This window comes from Equus asinus, chromosome 7 (assembly GCF_041296235.1).
Source record: "Equus asinus isolate D_3611 breed Donkey chromosome 7, EquAss-T2T_v2, whole genome shotgun sequence".
Classification (NCBI taxonomy): Eukaryota; Metazoa; Chordata; class Mammalia; order Perissodactyla; family Equidae; genus Equus; species Equus asinus.
This window is the reverse complement of record NC_091796.1, coordinates 21,956,984-21,972,845: the sequence shown is the minus strand read 5'-3', so window position 1 is coordinate 21,972,845 and position 15,862 is coordinate 21,956,984. Positions and strand designations below refer to the sequence as shown.

The window sequence follows — 15,862 nt, the reverse complement described above, 5'->3', positions numbered from 1 at the left end:
TATTTAGCAAACCCCCTGTTCCTGTTAACTCTGATGATAGTCCTCAACAAACTTCAAGGGCAAAGTGTGCTAAAGGGTACCTTGAAGACTTTTTAAATAGTGATAATCAGGTGAGTGAAGTTAATCTTTTTCAACTTATTAGAAAATTTATGACTAATACATAGATATTAATTTTTGTTATTTAGATAATAGAAAAAATGACCCAAGTCCTCTCTTCCCCAACACACATCTATAAGACCATCACTTGTAGAATTATTGATAATTTTATTGTAGTATTCTATAGTAGAGGGACCTGGGATTGAACTCTACAGAGAGCCTAAATTGTCATTACAATGTTTTTTCCTGGAAAACATGTAAAACAGACCATTATAAAGTAAATTATATTTTCCCATAGGGTGGTTGATTATTGAGAGTTGTGTTTCTAAGATACAATTATAAATCTCTATAATTTAAAATAGGAAAACTATTATTCAGTTCTATAAAATTTGCATATGTGCATCTTGCAAGTAATCCCAAAATAAAGTATAAACATGTATATATGCACATAAGAAATGATAATTTGATTTAAAAATATAAGCCATGGCTGTTAAATATTGAAATAATACTTTTTAAATCTTAAAATTTGGAAGATTTGAGAATTTGATCACTCAAAACAAACATTAGTTAAAAATGTAATAAAATCTGTCTTTTCCTTCAGTGAAATTTACTAGAGAAGGTAGGGGCTGTCAGAATATGTCCAGCCTTAGAGCTGTATGTAAGATACTATAGCAGATGCTGGGTAAGTGAAGGTTAATTATCAAATATTTATTTGACAAATATTTGAGTACCAAGCACTTTTCTAGGAATTGTGTTGCTAGAAGTGAATAAGTGAGAGGAAATCCTTGCCCTTGAATTTTTTATTCTAGTTGGAGAGACAAACTAAACAGAAATATAATATATATATATTATATATATAATATATATATAATATAAGGGAGTAATATAAGTGTTAGGAAGAAAAATTAATTGAGATAGAGAAATGAGGGTGCAATTTGAGATAGGAGTAGTCAAGAATGGCCACTGTAATGAGTTAATAGTTGTGCAGAAACCTAAAATGAGTGAATAAGCCAGGTACCTATGAGGAAATAACTTTATAACGGGCGCAGAAACCTCAAGCTGGAAATGTGTTTGACATGTTCGAGGAATATCAGAATCTAGTCAGTGTAGCTCAATCAGAATGGTAAAGGAAAAGAATGGTAAGAGGAAGGATGGAGAGGTAACCAGGAGCCAGGCCATGGCAGGTCTTGTAAGCTATGGAATGAAGCCTTTACATTTTATTTAAGTGTGAAGGGAAGTCACTGGAGGGTTTTGAGTGAAGGAGTAAAATGATCAGATCAACATTTTAAAATGTAAAATGGAAGCCATATGGAGCATGGACTTAAGAGGAGCTGGAGAAGGAGCAGGGAACTCAGTCAGGATGCTTTTGCAGTCTTAGGCTAGGGATTGCAGAGGCTTGGATTGGGGGGGTACATTGGAGGTGATCAAAAAGGATTAGATTTGGGATGTATTTTGAAGGTAGACCTGGTAGGATGGAGATAGGATTCAGAGAGTGAATCCAAGATGTTTGAGCCAAGCAACTAAAGGACTGGGTGGTGCCATGTACTTAGTTAAGTAGAACTGCTAGAGGAAAAAAATTGCAGAAGGTTTTTTTAAATTAGAGATGGATGAGTGTTAAATACTAACCAACTGGTCCCTTTTCCCCTGCCCGTACACGCACAACCTCGCTACCAGGTTTTTTTAAAAAATAATTTTAGATGTATAGAAAGTTACAAAAATAATACAGATGGTTCCTGTCACCCTTCTCCCAGCTTCCCTAATGTTAACATTTCACATTATAGTATAATGATCACAAACAGGGAATTAATATAGGCACACTATTGTTAGCTAAACTACAGACCTTTCCTAATTTCACCAGTTTTTCTACCAGTGTCCAGTTCCAGGATCCAACATTGCATTTAGTTGTCTTGTCTCCTTAATCTACTTTGGTCTGTGACAATTCCTCAATCTTTCTTTGTCTGTCATGACCTTAACACTTTTGAACTGTATTGGTCACTGGTTATTTTGTAAATAGTTCCTCAATTTGGGTTTGTCTGAAGTTTTCGCATGATTAGAATGAGGTTATAGATGTTTGATAAGAATGCAACAGGTATGATGCTCTGCCCTTCTCAGTGCATCGTGTTAGGGGGTTCATGATAATATTGGTATCATTGATATATTGATAGGAGTCTTAGTTTGGGCTGCCATAATAAATATGTCAGAGACTGGGTGGCTTAAATAACAAACGTTTATTTCTCACAGTTCTGGAGGCTGAGAAGTCCAAAGGCAAGGTGTCTGGTGAGGACCTGCTTCCTAGTTTGCAGATCTCCTTTTATCTTCACATGGCAGAGAGCAGAGAGGAAGCAATCTCTCTTCTTACAAAGGCAGAGGGTCCACCCTCACAAATTACCTCACAAAAGCCCCTTCTCCAATACCATCACATTAGGATTCAGCTTCAACATATGAATTTTAGGAGGACACAAACATTCAGTACATAGCAATACGTTAATATAGTAATATGTAAAATTATAATACGTTAATACTTATGATGTTAACCTTGAATACTTGATGTGTACTGGCTTTCTCTTTAGTAAAATTACTGTTTCCCTTTGTAATTAATAAATATCTTAGGGGAGATAGTTTGAGCATAGTCTCAAACTTTTATACACTAATTTTAGTATCCATTGGTGAATCTTATCTCTTCTTCTACATTATTAATTGAAATTCTTGTGTAATGAAGAGCTTTTCTTTCTCCCCCATTTATTTGTTTATTAATTCTTCATATCAATAGGGACTCAGATATTTATTTTATTCTAAGTTTATAATACAATGTTATTGTTTGTTCTTTTGCTCAGATTGTTCCAGTTTAGGCCATAAGGAGTTCTTAAGGTTGCCTCCTGTGTCCCTTTGATGTGTCCCCACCCTTTTTTGAGCACTGCTCTAAGGAGCTATGGTTCTTTTTATTTGGAAATGGTGTTTAGAAACTAAGACTAGGCACCAGGTGTGCTTGTTGCTACTGAGTTGCTATTCATTCTAGACTTTCGCAGCAGGCAGACTTAGGAAACATGTATGATTACTAACCCACACATGCACATCAATATCTATGTGTATATATATATATTTCACATACATGTATGAAATTTTGAGTTTGCGCTGATGCCTCTGATTCTGGTCCAATACTACAGAGTTCATTTTAGCCTTTCCTGTTCCTTATTTGTAACTTTTTTCTCCACCTGTGAGAATCCTGACCTTTATTATCTATAATAGCTTTACTTATTTGTTCAATCTTAGCATATAGGTAGTTTCAGAATTGCTAACCCATACCTGTATAAGAAACAAATTTACTCACTAGATTACATTATTTGTGTAAAGTTCTTTTTGTCTTTAGGCGTACAATATCCCCAAACAGTCAAAATGCTGTTTTCCAAAGTTACCTTGGTTAATTATTTTTTTCTCAACCCTTTTCAGTGTGGTCATGATGTTCATTTGTGATACTGTTAGGTGGTTCATTTTTTACTGTACATATTGAGTTCTTCCCACATTTTATTTGGTTGGTTTGTTTGTTTTTTGAATATGTGAAACATACTTCTGAGAGTCAGAGCTGTATAAAAAGATATACTCATAGACATTCATTACCAGGTTTTAATGACAAGTCTCATAAGATATTCTATCACACATACCATCGTTTATTTATTCATTAGCGAATGGCACCAAACGATTCATAGAACCTATTTTGTAGTTTTCTTTTTTTGGTACTCTGACCACTGCTTTGCATGAAAAGTTCACTCAAGGCAGACATAGCAAATTCCAGAGGCAGGCTTTTGTCACTCTTGTGGTTGGCATCAGGAAACCAGAAGTTCTTCTAAACCAGTGACTGGGTGCAGATCATTTAGAGGTAATGCCTTGGGTGCCGTCTCCAAGAGTGCAGGGGTATAAGCCTAACTGGATGCTTCCACCCCTTTCTTTTTAATTTTTTAAAAATTTTGGTAAAATAGACAAAACGTAAAATTTACTATTCTAACCATTTTTAAGTGTATAGTTCCATGCAATAAGTACTTTTACATTGTTGTGCAAGCATCACCACTATCCATTTCTGGAACTTTTTCATCTTCCTGAACTGAAACTCTGTGCCCATTAAACTAAACACTAAGTCTCCTCCCCTACCCCCCTCCCCCAGCCTGTGGCCAACACCATTCTACTTTCTATCTCTGTGAATCTGACTATTCTAGGAACCTTAGATGTCTTGGTCTTCTCAAGCTGCTGTAACAAAGTACCATATGCTTGGTGGTGTAAATGACAGAAATTTATTTCTCACAGTTTTGGAGGCCAGGAAGTCTAAGATCAAAGTGCTGGCTGATTCTGTTTCTGGTGAACGCTCTCCTCCTGGCTTGTAGACAGCCGCTTTCTCATGCGTCCTCACATGGCCTTTCCTTGAGCTCTCAGTGTCTCTTAGGAGGACACTGATCCTATGTTATCAGGGGCCCACCTTTACAACCTTATTTAACCTTAATTCCTTATAGCCCTATCTGCAAATATAGCCACATTCAAGGTTAGGGCTTCAATATGAATTTTGAGGGGACACAATTCAATTCATAGTTTCGTATAAGAGGAATTATACAATATTTGTCCTTTGATTACTGGCTTATCTCATTTAGCATAATGTCTTTAAAGTTCATCCATGTTGTATCATGTGTCAAATTTCTTTCCTGTCTTAGACTAAATATTCCATTGTTTGTATGTACCACGTTTTATTTCTCCATTCATCTGTTGGTGGACACTTGAGTTACTTCCACCTTTTGACTATTGTGGACAGTGCTACTGTGAACATGGGTGTACAAATATCTGTTTGAGTCTCTGCTTTCACTTCTTTTAGGTATATAACCAGAAGGGGAACTGCAGGGTCCTGTGGTAATTCTATGCTTAATTTTTTGGGGAATTGCCATACTGATTTCCACAGCAGCTGCACCCTTTTACATTTCCGTGCTCTGTTTCCTATACCCTCTTCATAACTATGAAGAGTGACTTTAAAATCTTTTTAGCTGTTATGCTTAACACCAGTTAGAGCTCACTTCTATTATTCTTATGTTAGAAGTCAACAACTTCCTCTAGACCTGAAATTTAATAGTATATGTACTGTCTGTGCTGAAATATGTTAAATTACAGGCACCTTAAGAGGCCTCTTTGCCACTTTGTGAACAGTTATCAGGACACAAACGCATTTGAAAGATGTAAAAATAATAGATTGTTAAGACTTTTAAAAAGGAGTTTAAAAATATCCCTTACAGATTCTCTTAAAAGAATCCTGACCACCTTATGTGGCTAAGTGCTGTTGCCTTCTTTGGATGCAGGTAAGATCAGTGATAATCAAGGTATGAGTGTTTTTTAGGTAGTGAGGAATGTGTGGTCCATGAAGAGGTGAAAACCTAGCATTCTTTGTGTGAAAACATATTTAAAAGTGTGCAGAGAATAATGTATTTAAAATTCTAGTCTTTGCTCAGCTGGTAACCAGCTTCATTTACACACCTGAAAAGAGCACGTTGTCTTAGCTGTTCTCTGAGGACCTTTCAGTTCTAAAAATCTATGATTTTAAATGTACTGAATGAATGCATTGCAAATGTAAACAGGTACTATTCATTTTAAAAGAGCAAGGACTAGAAAGGATGCCAAACTGTTAATAACGATTGTCTCTAACTTCATCTGGGGACTGGGTATGTGGAAAGGTGATGAATTACAATTTTGATTTTTTAAAATACTTTATTGACTTGTTTGGATTTTTGCATTAATTTTATGTTGAGGAAAATAATACAAAGTATAACTTTTTTCCTCCTGAATTTGGATGGTTAATCGTTCATCTGTTTTAACTTTAGAGCTGTACCCTTTCTGGAGGGAAGTATCATGGTCCTGTTGAAGCCCTGAAACAAATGTTATTTAATCTTCAGGCAGTACAAGAAAGTTTTAATCAGAATAAAACCACAGAGCCAAGAGAAGAAATTAAGCAAGTAAGCACGAACTTGATTTATGACTTGAGACCTGTGAATGTGAATTGAGATCTGTGAAAAGATTTCTTTCTACTTCTTTTTTAGATTGACCTCTGGTTTTATCTTAATAAGCATGCCATATAGTGCATGTTATAGAGTTGTATTATTATTCTTTTTTTGACAAACATACTCAAGTTTAGTACTATTAGATTTCTGCAGTTGTGTACCCCCTGAATGGACTGTTTGTTCTGTTCAATTAATGGTTATGAATACAACATCTTATTTAGATATGATATTACAACTATAGTATGAAAGAATCGTAAGAGTTGCTTTTTAATGCCCTACAAGATTATTCTGTATGGTCTAACTTCTTACATTTATATTTGGAGAATCCTTGAAACCTTTTCAGTGTTAGACTTCTCCATGTCCCTTTATCATCTTGAATTTAATTTTGTTACCTGTGTTTATTGACTCTTCTGAATACAGTTATATAAAGTTTTATTTTAAAACCATTGTGTTTTCGTGCATTTCCTGAGAATGTGGAAATCTGTTTCTGCTTTGGCCTTCTTCTGTAGGGGTTGAATTTTCTTCACAGTATTGTAGCATTTATGAACATAGAGTTTATATTCTCCCAAGTCTGATTGTGAATTCTAATTCTGCTACTTATTAGCAAGTACAGTATTTGTACTTAACCTCTTTAGTTTCAGTTTCTTCTTCTGTAAAATGAGGTTGTTGAAAGACAAATTGAGACAAACTATATAAAGTACTTATTATAGTGTTTGGTACCTGGTAAAAACTTAACACCTGGTAAATACATAATAAATGTTTTTATTGTCGTTTTTTTGTTATTATTATTCAGTAGAGCTTTATGAAATTCAATATTCATTATAGATGAGTGAATCAGCTCTTGGGAACTATCACAGCCTGTTCATTTGAGTTGTATTTCTTAATTTTTCTCTTTATATGCTAATGATTGTAACATTAACATATAGAGTGTAATCCATCCTCCTTTTCCCTGCCCTTTTAAACATCATTGAGACATAACCTTGTTCAGTAAAGTCATAATTTCAGACCAAGATTTGATTTTTTATTGGACATACATTTAAAAGCATACTTTAGGCCAATTGAAAGATGAATCTAAGTAGTAGTTAGAGTATTTTTAGAATGAACAGAAAATAAAAATATTTAATGGTTTACTGAAAATTATTTGTGAGAATTATTTCCATGGAAATGTGGACAATATTTTTTAATATTCTTATCAATCATGTATTAAGTAGCATTTAAATTTATAATTATATAACATTTTCAATATTTTATCATATTTGGTGTTTTTAATAATAGATTTCAGAAGAGGATCTCTCTAAATTACAATTGAAGGAAAGTATGGTTCCTATCAGTAGGTCACTTCAAAAGTAAGTATTCTATACTAATTTCTGAATGTGTTGGGGATGCAAATCCATTTCAGCCATCCCTTTGATTGAAATCAGAACGTTACAGCATGAAATTATGTAGTTCTAAGAATAGATATGCTAGATATATTTAAGCTTGGAGCATATTGTTTAATCCTGAAGTTTTCTCTTAAACCTGTGCTATTTCCTATTTAAAATATTCATAGGACCTAGTGAGATAACCTTAGACACCTAAAATATAATGGATGTGAATGGCCTAGAGAGATTATCTTTTCATTTCTGAGTAATAGCAACAATTTAAGATAGTACTGGTGTCAATATCCTGGAAGAACAACTTGTCCGTGAAATGTGTTTTCATAAATTTCCTCTAGGATAAATATAGTAATCATGAATGTATTATTATTTGACATATCTCCACAGAAATCTAAAGGGGATATAATGTCCTCGATATAAAGATAGATCTAAATGCTCTAAGGGTGTTAATCCACCTATTTTCTTAGTTTCTTATCTTATTTCTTATCTTAACTAAAAGACTGGAGAAGAATACTAGTCTTTCCTGTAGTCATGATATTGGCAGAAGAGAAAGGTATTTACTTATGGGTTTGGTTGTATGAATATGACATGCCCTCAGAAGATGGAATACTGAGTTTAGGAAGTCCTAAGATTAAAATCTTTTACTCTTATAGCACTACTTCACTTGGCTGTAAATGGGGCCAAACAAATACCGTCTACCTTTCGTCCTTTCAGAGTTTGCTTAGGATTCTGTTATCTAAGGAAGCAGTGGAAAAATGAAACACTAGACATGTAAACTTATGACTCTAATTGTCATTATATGTGTGTGTGTATATATATATATATCTTTTTTGTTTTCATAGTTTAAAAATATACATATGATTTTTCCCCGCTCTACCTAATTTATAATCTTTTGGGTAGATGGGCAGAAGTAGTGCCTCTTTCTTTGTAGCTTGCTGTAGTACTCAGGTATAGTGTTTGATACCTAGTAGGATTCACTGAATAGTGATAAAAACTAAAATTTACCAAGTGTCGGTGTTCTAAGTGCTTTTGAATGTAATTCATGTGATCTTCACAACGCTGTGAGGTAAGTACTGTTTTTAGCTTCAAAATACAGATCAGGTGATAAAGATCAATAATAAAGTACCTTGCCCAAGGTTGAGTAGCTAGTAAGAAGTAGCACTGGGATTCAAACCAGACAGTCTGATTCTACAGCCTGTGTTCCTAACACTACTCTCCTTAATGAGAGCGGTGCCTTATCCATTTAGACTAGTTGCAGCGCCTCAATTGATTACCTAGCATAAAAAACCTCATTCTGCTTTAAAATTTAAATTAGATGACTTCAAGCTTTCCATGACCCTTAAAAGCACTCATATTGAACTTGTGTCACAGACTTAAATGTGTTTTCTGAGTTAAAGTACATACCCTAGAGGATGTTTTTCTTGGTGAAAAGGAACGCTGGGCCATATATAATTAAATGACCACAAAAATTGACACTGATCATAGGTGCTTTTACCATTTGCTAGAATTTTTTTTAATAGTAACTTTTTTCTACCTTAGACAATCAGTAATCTTGCCTACATATAGAATGCCATTTTCAGAGAGTAAGATTCATGTTTTTTAGATGGCTTTTAGCTATTGCTTCTGTTGGACTAGCTGAAGCAACCTTAATTTAGCTTTTACTTTACATTTCAAAAGTATTATCAATAAGGTATTTGTACGGTTATTAAGTGTGGACTTTTAAAAGCATGTTAATATATTCATTATTTTCAGTCTGCAGATTGACTGCTTTAAGGACAATTTAAATTTAATTCAGTCTCAGAATTCCTCTTTCCAGACTGTAAAATGTTCTGGTTAGGTTTATGGTCATCTTTTCATATCTTAAAATAGGTAGACTCAGCTTCTTCAAATGTTACAGATTGTACCTTAGGTGCTTAAGTGACCTTTCCTAGGGTGAAAGTCCGATTATGTCTCTCCCCATTCCTTAAATAACAGTTTTTTGTTCTTAATAGTTTGGATTGCTAACCAGTTTTAAAATACCTTTCATTAGCCTTAGGAGATTCCAGACTTTTAGTGTGGGTTCTGTTTACTCCCTTGGACACTCGATTTTCTTATATTCTCCCATTAAAAATAGCTCCTCTCTAGGAGCTGAAGTATGCATGACTGATAGCAGCTAAAAGTGTTACATTTTCCAGAGTGAATTTGCCTTTAGTAGGAATCAAAATTGTAATTGTTTTGTCTCTCTGTAATACTTAGCCTTGTCTTATACCTCTACACATTGAACACTCAATAAAAACTTAACTGAAACCTCCATAAGGTAAATTTGTCATCTTTAAGCAAATGAAAAAATTGAGCAAGGATCTTTTCTAGAATCTTTTATTATGTCATGTAAACCACCAGCTACTCCACATAGGCTGGCTGTGATGAATGAGCAATTGTATATTGCTCATATACTGTAAAGGTGAATGATAGACAATAGCAAAATCATCAGGCATCCAAAAATAATTTGTACTGGCTTTGGAATATGTTGTTTTATATATAATTTGGAAATGAATGTGTAAGATTTCTAGTTCTTAATACTAGAGGTCATACTGTGAAAACCAAACTTAATTATAGCTAGAAAGTTGTCCGCTTTCTCAGTTCTCTTTTCCTGCTGAGTTTTCTACTCTTCATTCTATACTAGAGATAGATGGAATTACCTCTCAGACTTGCAAAATATGAGCCTAAAGCAAAGGTTTTTCTTTATTCTTATGTACTCATACTTTACTTAGATCTAGGGAGTGGTAGGCAGTTGGTTTTGAAAAGCCTTTCTTTCAGTTCTTGCTGGATACTAGGCTGAATATAGGCCGGTATACGTAGTATTTAAGACAACAGCTAGTATAGTAGTACTAATAGGAAACCAAAGGCAAGATATCAATGAGTAAATTTTAATATAGCTGAATTGCCTTCATATAATCAGTCTGTTACTGAATTTCTGTGGGTTGCTATGTATTTACTCTACTGCTTATCAATAGATACCTTGTCACAATAAAAAAATGAGTTTTTAGGTTTTATTTTGGTTTTTAAGATGAATGACTACTCAGTGCTGTAATGTAACCTTAAATTGATGTTTTCCCCGTTAGCCTACTTTTTCACTTTTTTAGAGAAGAAATTAAAGAATAATTTCCTTCTACCGTTTTATCTTCCACTTCTCCCTATACACATACCTTTGAAACACTAACCACTTGATAGCCTCCTCTCTAAGTAGATTGACTCTTTTATTCTTAGCAGGGCAGATAAAGGTTAAATGAAAGGCACTGCCAGGTGATTGTGTAGCTGAGGTAGGGAGACTGAAGATTTCACATTCCTACTTAGCTTTTCCATTCCTTCACATCATACCACACCCCTCTATTCCCCTCCCCTCTCCTCCTCTTCTCTTCTTTCTCCCTGACGTTGTTTTTAAAGGCATAAAAAAACTACATAGGATTAGAAAGGAAATCAATTCTATTGAATTATAGTTATGAAAATATTAAAATGAATTTCTAATTAGTAATATGTGCTTCTTAATGCATTTAAAATATAGGTAAGTTAAAATTCATTTTGTAAAAACATATGTTAGTATGAAGGCCTTTTGCACAGCTTGAATAAAAGCCTTGAACCATGGTGTGGTCTTTTACTCACCTTTCACATGTCGCTCAGCAAACAGAGAAAGGCACTATTGGAAAGCATCAATGTCTGGGTCACCAGAGACTTCAGTATTTGGTGGATGAACAGCTAGGCTTAAAGTTGTCTAATACTGGTCAGTAATGTCACATGAACTTTGATACTGTAGACAAAAAGACTTAAATTACATATTTTCTAGCAGTGGGATTAATAACATAATTTTGTAACTATTATTTAACTATTGTAATTTTGAAATAATGAGTATAAAAGGTATTTTGAAATACCTGCAATGGCTATAATGAGATATGAGAATATCTGATTTCTGTGGCATATGAGGTTACAGAGTTTGGTCTGCTGCTTAGCTTCAGAATGGAAGGAAATGCTAACTTACAGATAGCATTTAGTGAAAATAAAGATGAAGCTTTTTTTTCCACATCCAATTTCATAGCCTCTAAGTCCAAGGTCTCTGTGGCTCTCAGAGTTATAAACAGTAAGGTAAGACCCTAGCCAGTTGCCTTTTTCTTTCTCTCAAATCACAGGTAGTTAAATAATAAGCCCGGAAAGAAAAAGGAAGACAAGTCCCAAGTATATTTACAAGTTATCTTCTTTCTCATGAATGTGTGTCTCGAGGAAGAAAATAATTCTTTTTAGGTAGAGAGATATTACTATAGAATGTAGAAATGGTAGACTATATTTAATTTTACCTCTGATTGCTTACTAACTTTGTGTGAGTTATTGTCATTTAGTTAATGAAGATGAAAATCTCAAAAATTAACTGAAGTTGCCAAAAGGGTGGCAGAATCCAGGTTCTTCTCTTATTACATTTGAGTAAAAGTGTCCAAGAATTAGGGTATAGGGAAATAGGTAAAATGCAGTAATTAACACTACTAGTTTCCTCTATCTCCTTATCCTGGGTGAAGGGGCAGATGTGTTTAATATACATTTACTGAACCTGTTCGAGACTGTAGAATAGGGTGTTGTAGTCACCTCCCTTCAGCTCACCCTACAAATGGCGAACACTAGTGATTACTGCACATTGTAACTTTTGTATTATTTCTATTTTTCTTGGTCTCTTATTTATCAGAGATCTAAAATATGGTTGATTAACTGACATTTTCTGAGTAGTCCTCAAGGATCTGAAGGATAGGGGAGAGGAAAAACTGGAAGAATATTTTTAGAGGAAGACTGGAAAGTTAAGGACCTCTCTTTTTCTGGTTTGTTTGAAGGATGACTGAGTTTTCTCCACTGCGACCTGACCTGTAATCTTGGCTTTATTTTAAAGGAAAACCAGATCTTGGTATAATACCACATTATTCAACATAATTGTCATTTGTTTCCCCCATGCTCAATAAAAATGAATTTTCCTTAGAACTATAACCAATCCTTCAGTGCTATTTTAAAAATTTTAGCTATCTTGAATGTGCATGTTAAAAATGAATTATGTACTTTATTTCTTAAATGATGTACACAGTATACCAAAAGAAAAGATATCATTGCACAGAACTGTTGTGAAAATTACATGAAAAAACGTTTAGTTAAATGTGATACAAATGATATTTATTATTTGTTATTAGGCTACTTGGAAACTTTAAAAAAATAAAACTTGAATATCAAACATATAATTTTTAAAGTAAATGTTTACAGAATTTTAGATGAATTATTTTAACCCTCAATTATTCAGATCTCAAGGGTTTAAAAAAAATTCTCAAAGTTTGATACGTACATTATTCTATAAATTCATTTCTCATACTAATTTTCGATTAATAAGCAATGTAATCACCATTTCTTGCTGTCTCCATTTCCTATTCAGTCCTTAATATTGGTTTATAATGTGTTTTATACTTTTTAATGAAGGGCTTTGCACCATTTGTCTCGACTGAGGGACCTGGTTGATGATACCAGTGGGAAACAGTCACCGAAAATGTGAAGAGGAAAATAAAACAGTCTAACCAATAAATAGTCACCACAGAACAAAAATGTATTTTTTTCTATTGCTTAAACTGACAAAGTAATTATAAGCCATACATTATACTGTGATTGGTTCAAGTATTATGTATTTTAAAAAACTAAACTGGAAAATGTCCATGGGTTTTGTGAACTAATCTCATTTTGTGCCAAAATACCAGAATGTGACACACTATGCCCTATAGTCTGACCTTGGTCTTCAGGTCAGCAAATGTCTAATATTCAAAGATGGATAATTTCTGCTCTTGAAGCTAACATGGACTTACCTTCTTCAGCATCCTCATCATTTTATCATCTGGTTCTGGGTCATTAAGAAACTCTTGCTAGTTTCTATTCAAAATCTCTTAAATAGACTTTTGATACAGTTAGCATCCACTTTTAATGAGCTTAAAGGAATACCAAAATCATTATGGTGTATCTTATCCATATGGAAGTCTGTTACTTTTAAGTTTTCATAAATCAAATATTTAAGCTGTGTTGTATTTGCAAATAACAGTAATTTTCTAGTGGGGTGATGCTGAAAGGAATGTTTTCATGTTGTAAAAATGCAAGAGAACCTAATTTAATGCTTTGATTCTGTGTAAGAAAATCTTGATAATATTTGACAGTTTACAAAACATTTTTGAGGAGGATTCTTGAGAATTTAATTTTTTGATATTAGATTATTTCCCATATTTTAGTTTTGGGGTTACCTCAAATTAGTGAAAACTGAGATCAGTGGCCAATTGCTTTATGAAATTTGATAACAAAATTTAAAGAAAATGAATATGGAAAATCAGAAAGCAGCTCTCTGTATTTTAAAGCTATTTTGTAAGAACTGAACTTTCTTAAAAGCAATCTGTTGTCTTTAAAGTTTTTCTCTAGTTGAAACTGAACAGAGCTGTATAGTTTGCAATTTCTACCAAGTGAACTAATAAGCAGGCAGCATCTTTACCCACAAAACTAAGAATTAAGGCATAGCATTATAAATAATGAAACATATTTCAAGAAGCCTGATGGAATTAAAGAATATCTATGTACAGATTAAATGGAATTAAAGAATATCTATGTACCGATACTACAGATATACAGATACTACAGATTAACACTTTACCCAAACAGTAGCATCTTTCCTAAGTAGCTTTACTATCAAATAGGAATTTCGAAGTACATTGGGTCAAAGAATTTTTTTCCCCCAAATTTAAAGCACTATATAAGACCTTTGTTATAGAACTGACATGTCAAAGACTGTAGACTGATCCCCATCTTATTTCTGGGCCAGTGAGTCAGTCACTGTACTGTTCTTTTTGCCCAGTTTGAGAGAGACTTGCCAATAAATTTGTTTTGTTTACTCTGGAGGTATTTCTGCCACTGACATGCTATGTTCTGTTATCTTCTTCACAGCAAATAGCTTGCATACAATCAAACAAGGCATTATTTGGTGTTTAAAGTCTGGCTGGCTGTTAAAAATGCAGATTTTAAGTGGGTAAACATCAGGTGGATCTGGATTGATCGTGTTCCAGGCTTAGCGAAATCCACTATTGGGCAAATTCTAAAGAAGGCAGAGAAGATAGAGACATCAGATAAATAAACTTCTAATTACATATTATATGTTGGTCAGACGTAATATTTCTAGATGCTCTAGAAAGCATCTCCAAAGAGATTGTGCTGTAATGGCTGAATAGCACTGATTTGGTTAGTGCTTCCATTTGCAAAAACATCTCTTCAGTACTAAATAAGATAAGCCTTTTCTGAAATTTTATGTTATAAATAATGTTTTAAGAAACTTATTATGCTTACCAAAGGAATATTTTTCCTTTTATGTTAAATATGGAAGTTTAGTATTTTATCCCAAAAGGAAATTAACTTTATCAAAATGATTAATTCCAACATTTTTAAAAAAGAAATATGTTGGCGAGTCAACTAAGAAAAAAACTAAATGATAAATGTTTAAGAAGTTCTCTAAAGAATTGATTGAATCAGTTACATGTTAAGTATTTCACTGTTTTTTATCTTGAGGTTTCCAGGGGGAAAGAGAGAGACAATGGTATTGAGACTGCTGAGTTGGGAATTTAAAAGCAGATAATGACAACAATTAGATTTAAAAAATTACATTGTGAATATAAAATTTTATCAACTCTTTTCTCTCTTTTTAGTATATTGAAAAATGTTAAGTAGAAAAAATGAGAACATTTTAATAAAACATTTCAAATTTTTAATGGAATATGAAAAAAATTTAACAAGCCTGATCCCCAAAATTATTTGAGATCAAGGGATAAAGGTGTAATGAATATATGAAAACTCAAAGCTCAGCTGTATTTTCCTTATTATCAGTAAGAACTCTACTTTCAGTTTTTCCTGTGAAATTTATTTCAGTTTCCTGAAGATTTCTGACCAAATTGAGGAACTCTGTCTCCTTGGGTTTTTTTGGGTTGTATGTCCCTTTTGTTATATTATTTCTTGTTGAAATTTATAAATATGGATTTTTTTTGTATTGTTTTGTATTTAATGTTTAGGATACTGTCTTGTTAAATTATGTGTAACTATACCAAAATGTTGCCTGAAGATAAATCACGACAAGATTCCTTTTCCCCCCTACGTTTTGAATACGTGGAATCGCTTACAGATTTGCATTTTGTTTCATTTTTCCTGTCCCATCTTTCACTATGTCTCAAAACCTATTTGGTGAAAATGCCTGGAGAAGTGAACTTGCCAAAAGGCAAGTAGCGTGAAAAGAGACGAAAGAAGCAAAAGGCCAATAAAATTTATAATTTCTGAACAACTGAAGTTTCTTCAAATGTG

At 33.4% G+C, this 15,862-nt stretch overlaps 1 protein-coding gene across 6 annotated transcripts in view; it reads left to right on the top strand.

The window, feature by feature from the left end:
• The window catches only part of C7H18orf54 (chromosome 7 C18orf54 homolog), a 24,510-nt gene extending 8,648 nt beyond the window's left edge, over positions 1-15,862 (top strand). For 3 of the 6 annotated variants that reach the window (XM_070512994.1, XM_070512995.1, XM_014846746.3), the window contains 4 exons: positions 8-110; positions 5,943-6,074; positions 7,395-7,465; positions 12,971-15,862. In XM_070512994.1, coding sequence (XP_070369095.1) covers positions 8-110; positions 5,943-6,074; positions 7,395-7,465; positions 12,971-13,043 — 379 coding nt within the window. In that variant the 3' untranslated portion in view covers positions 13,044-15,862. Of the gene's footprint in view, positions 1-7; positions 111-5,360; positions 5,424-5,942; positions 6,075-7,394; positions 7,466-12,342; positions 12,488-12,970 lie in introns of those variants that run through there. The other 3 variants (XM_070512997.1, XM_070512996.1, XM_044774754.2) reach the window with 3 other exon arrangements.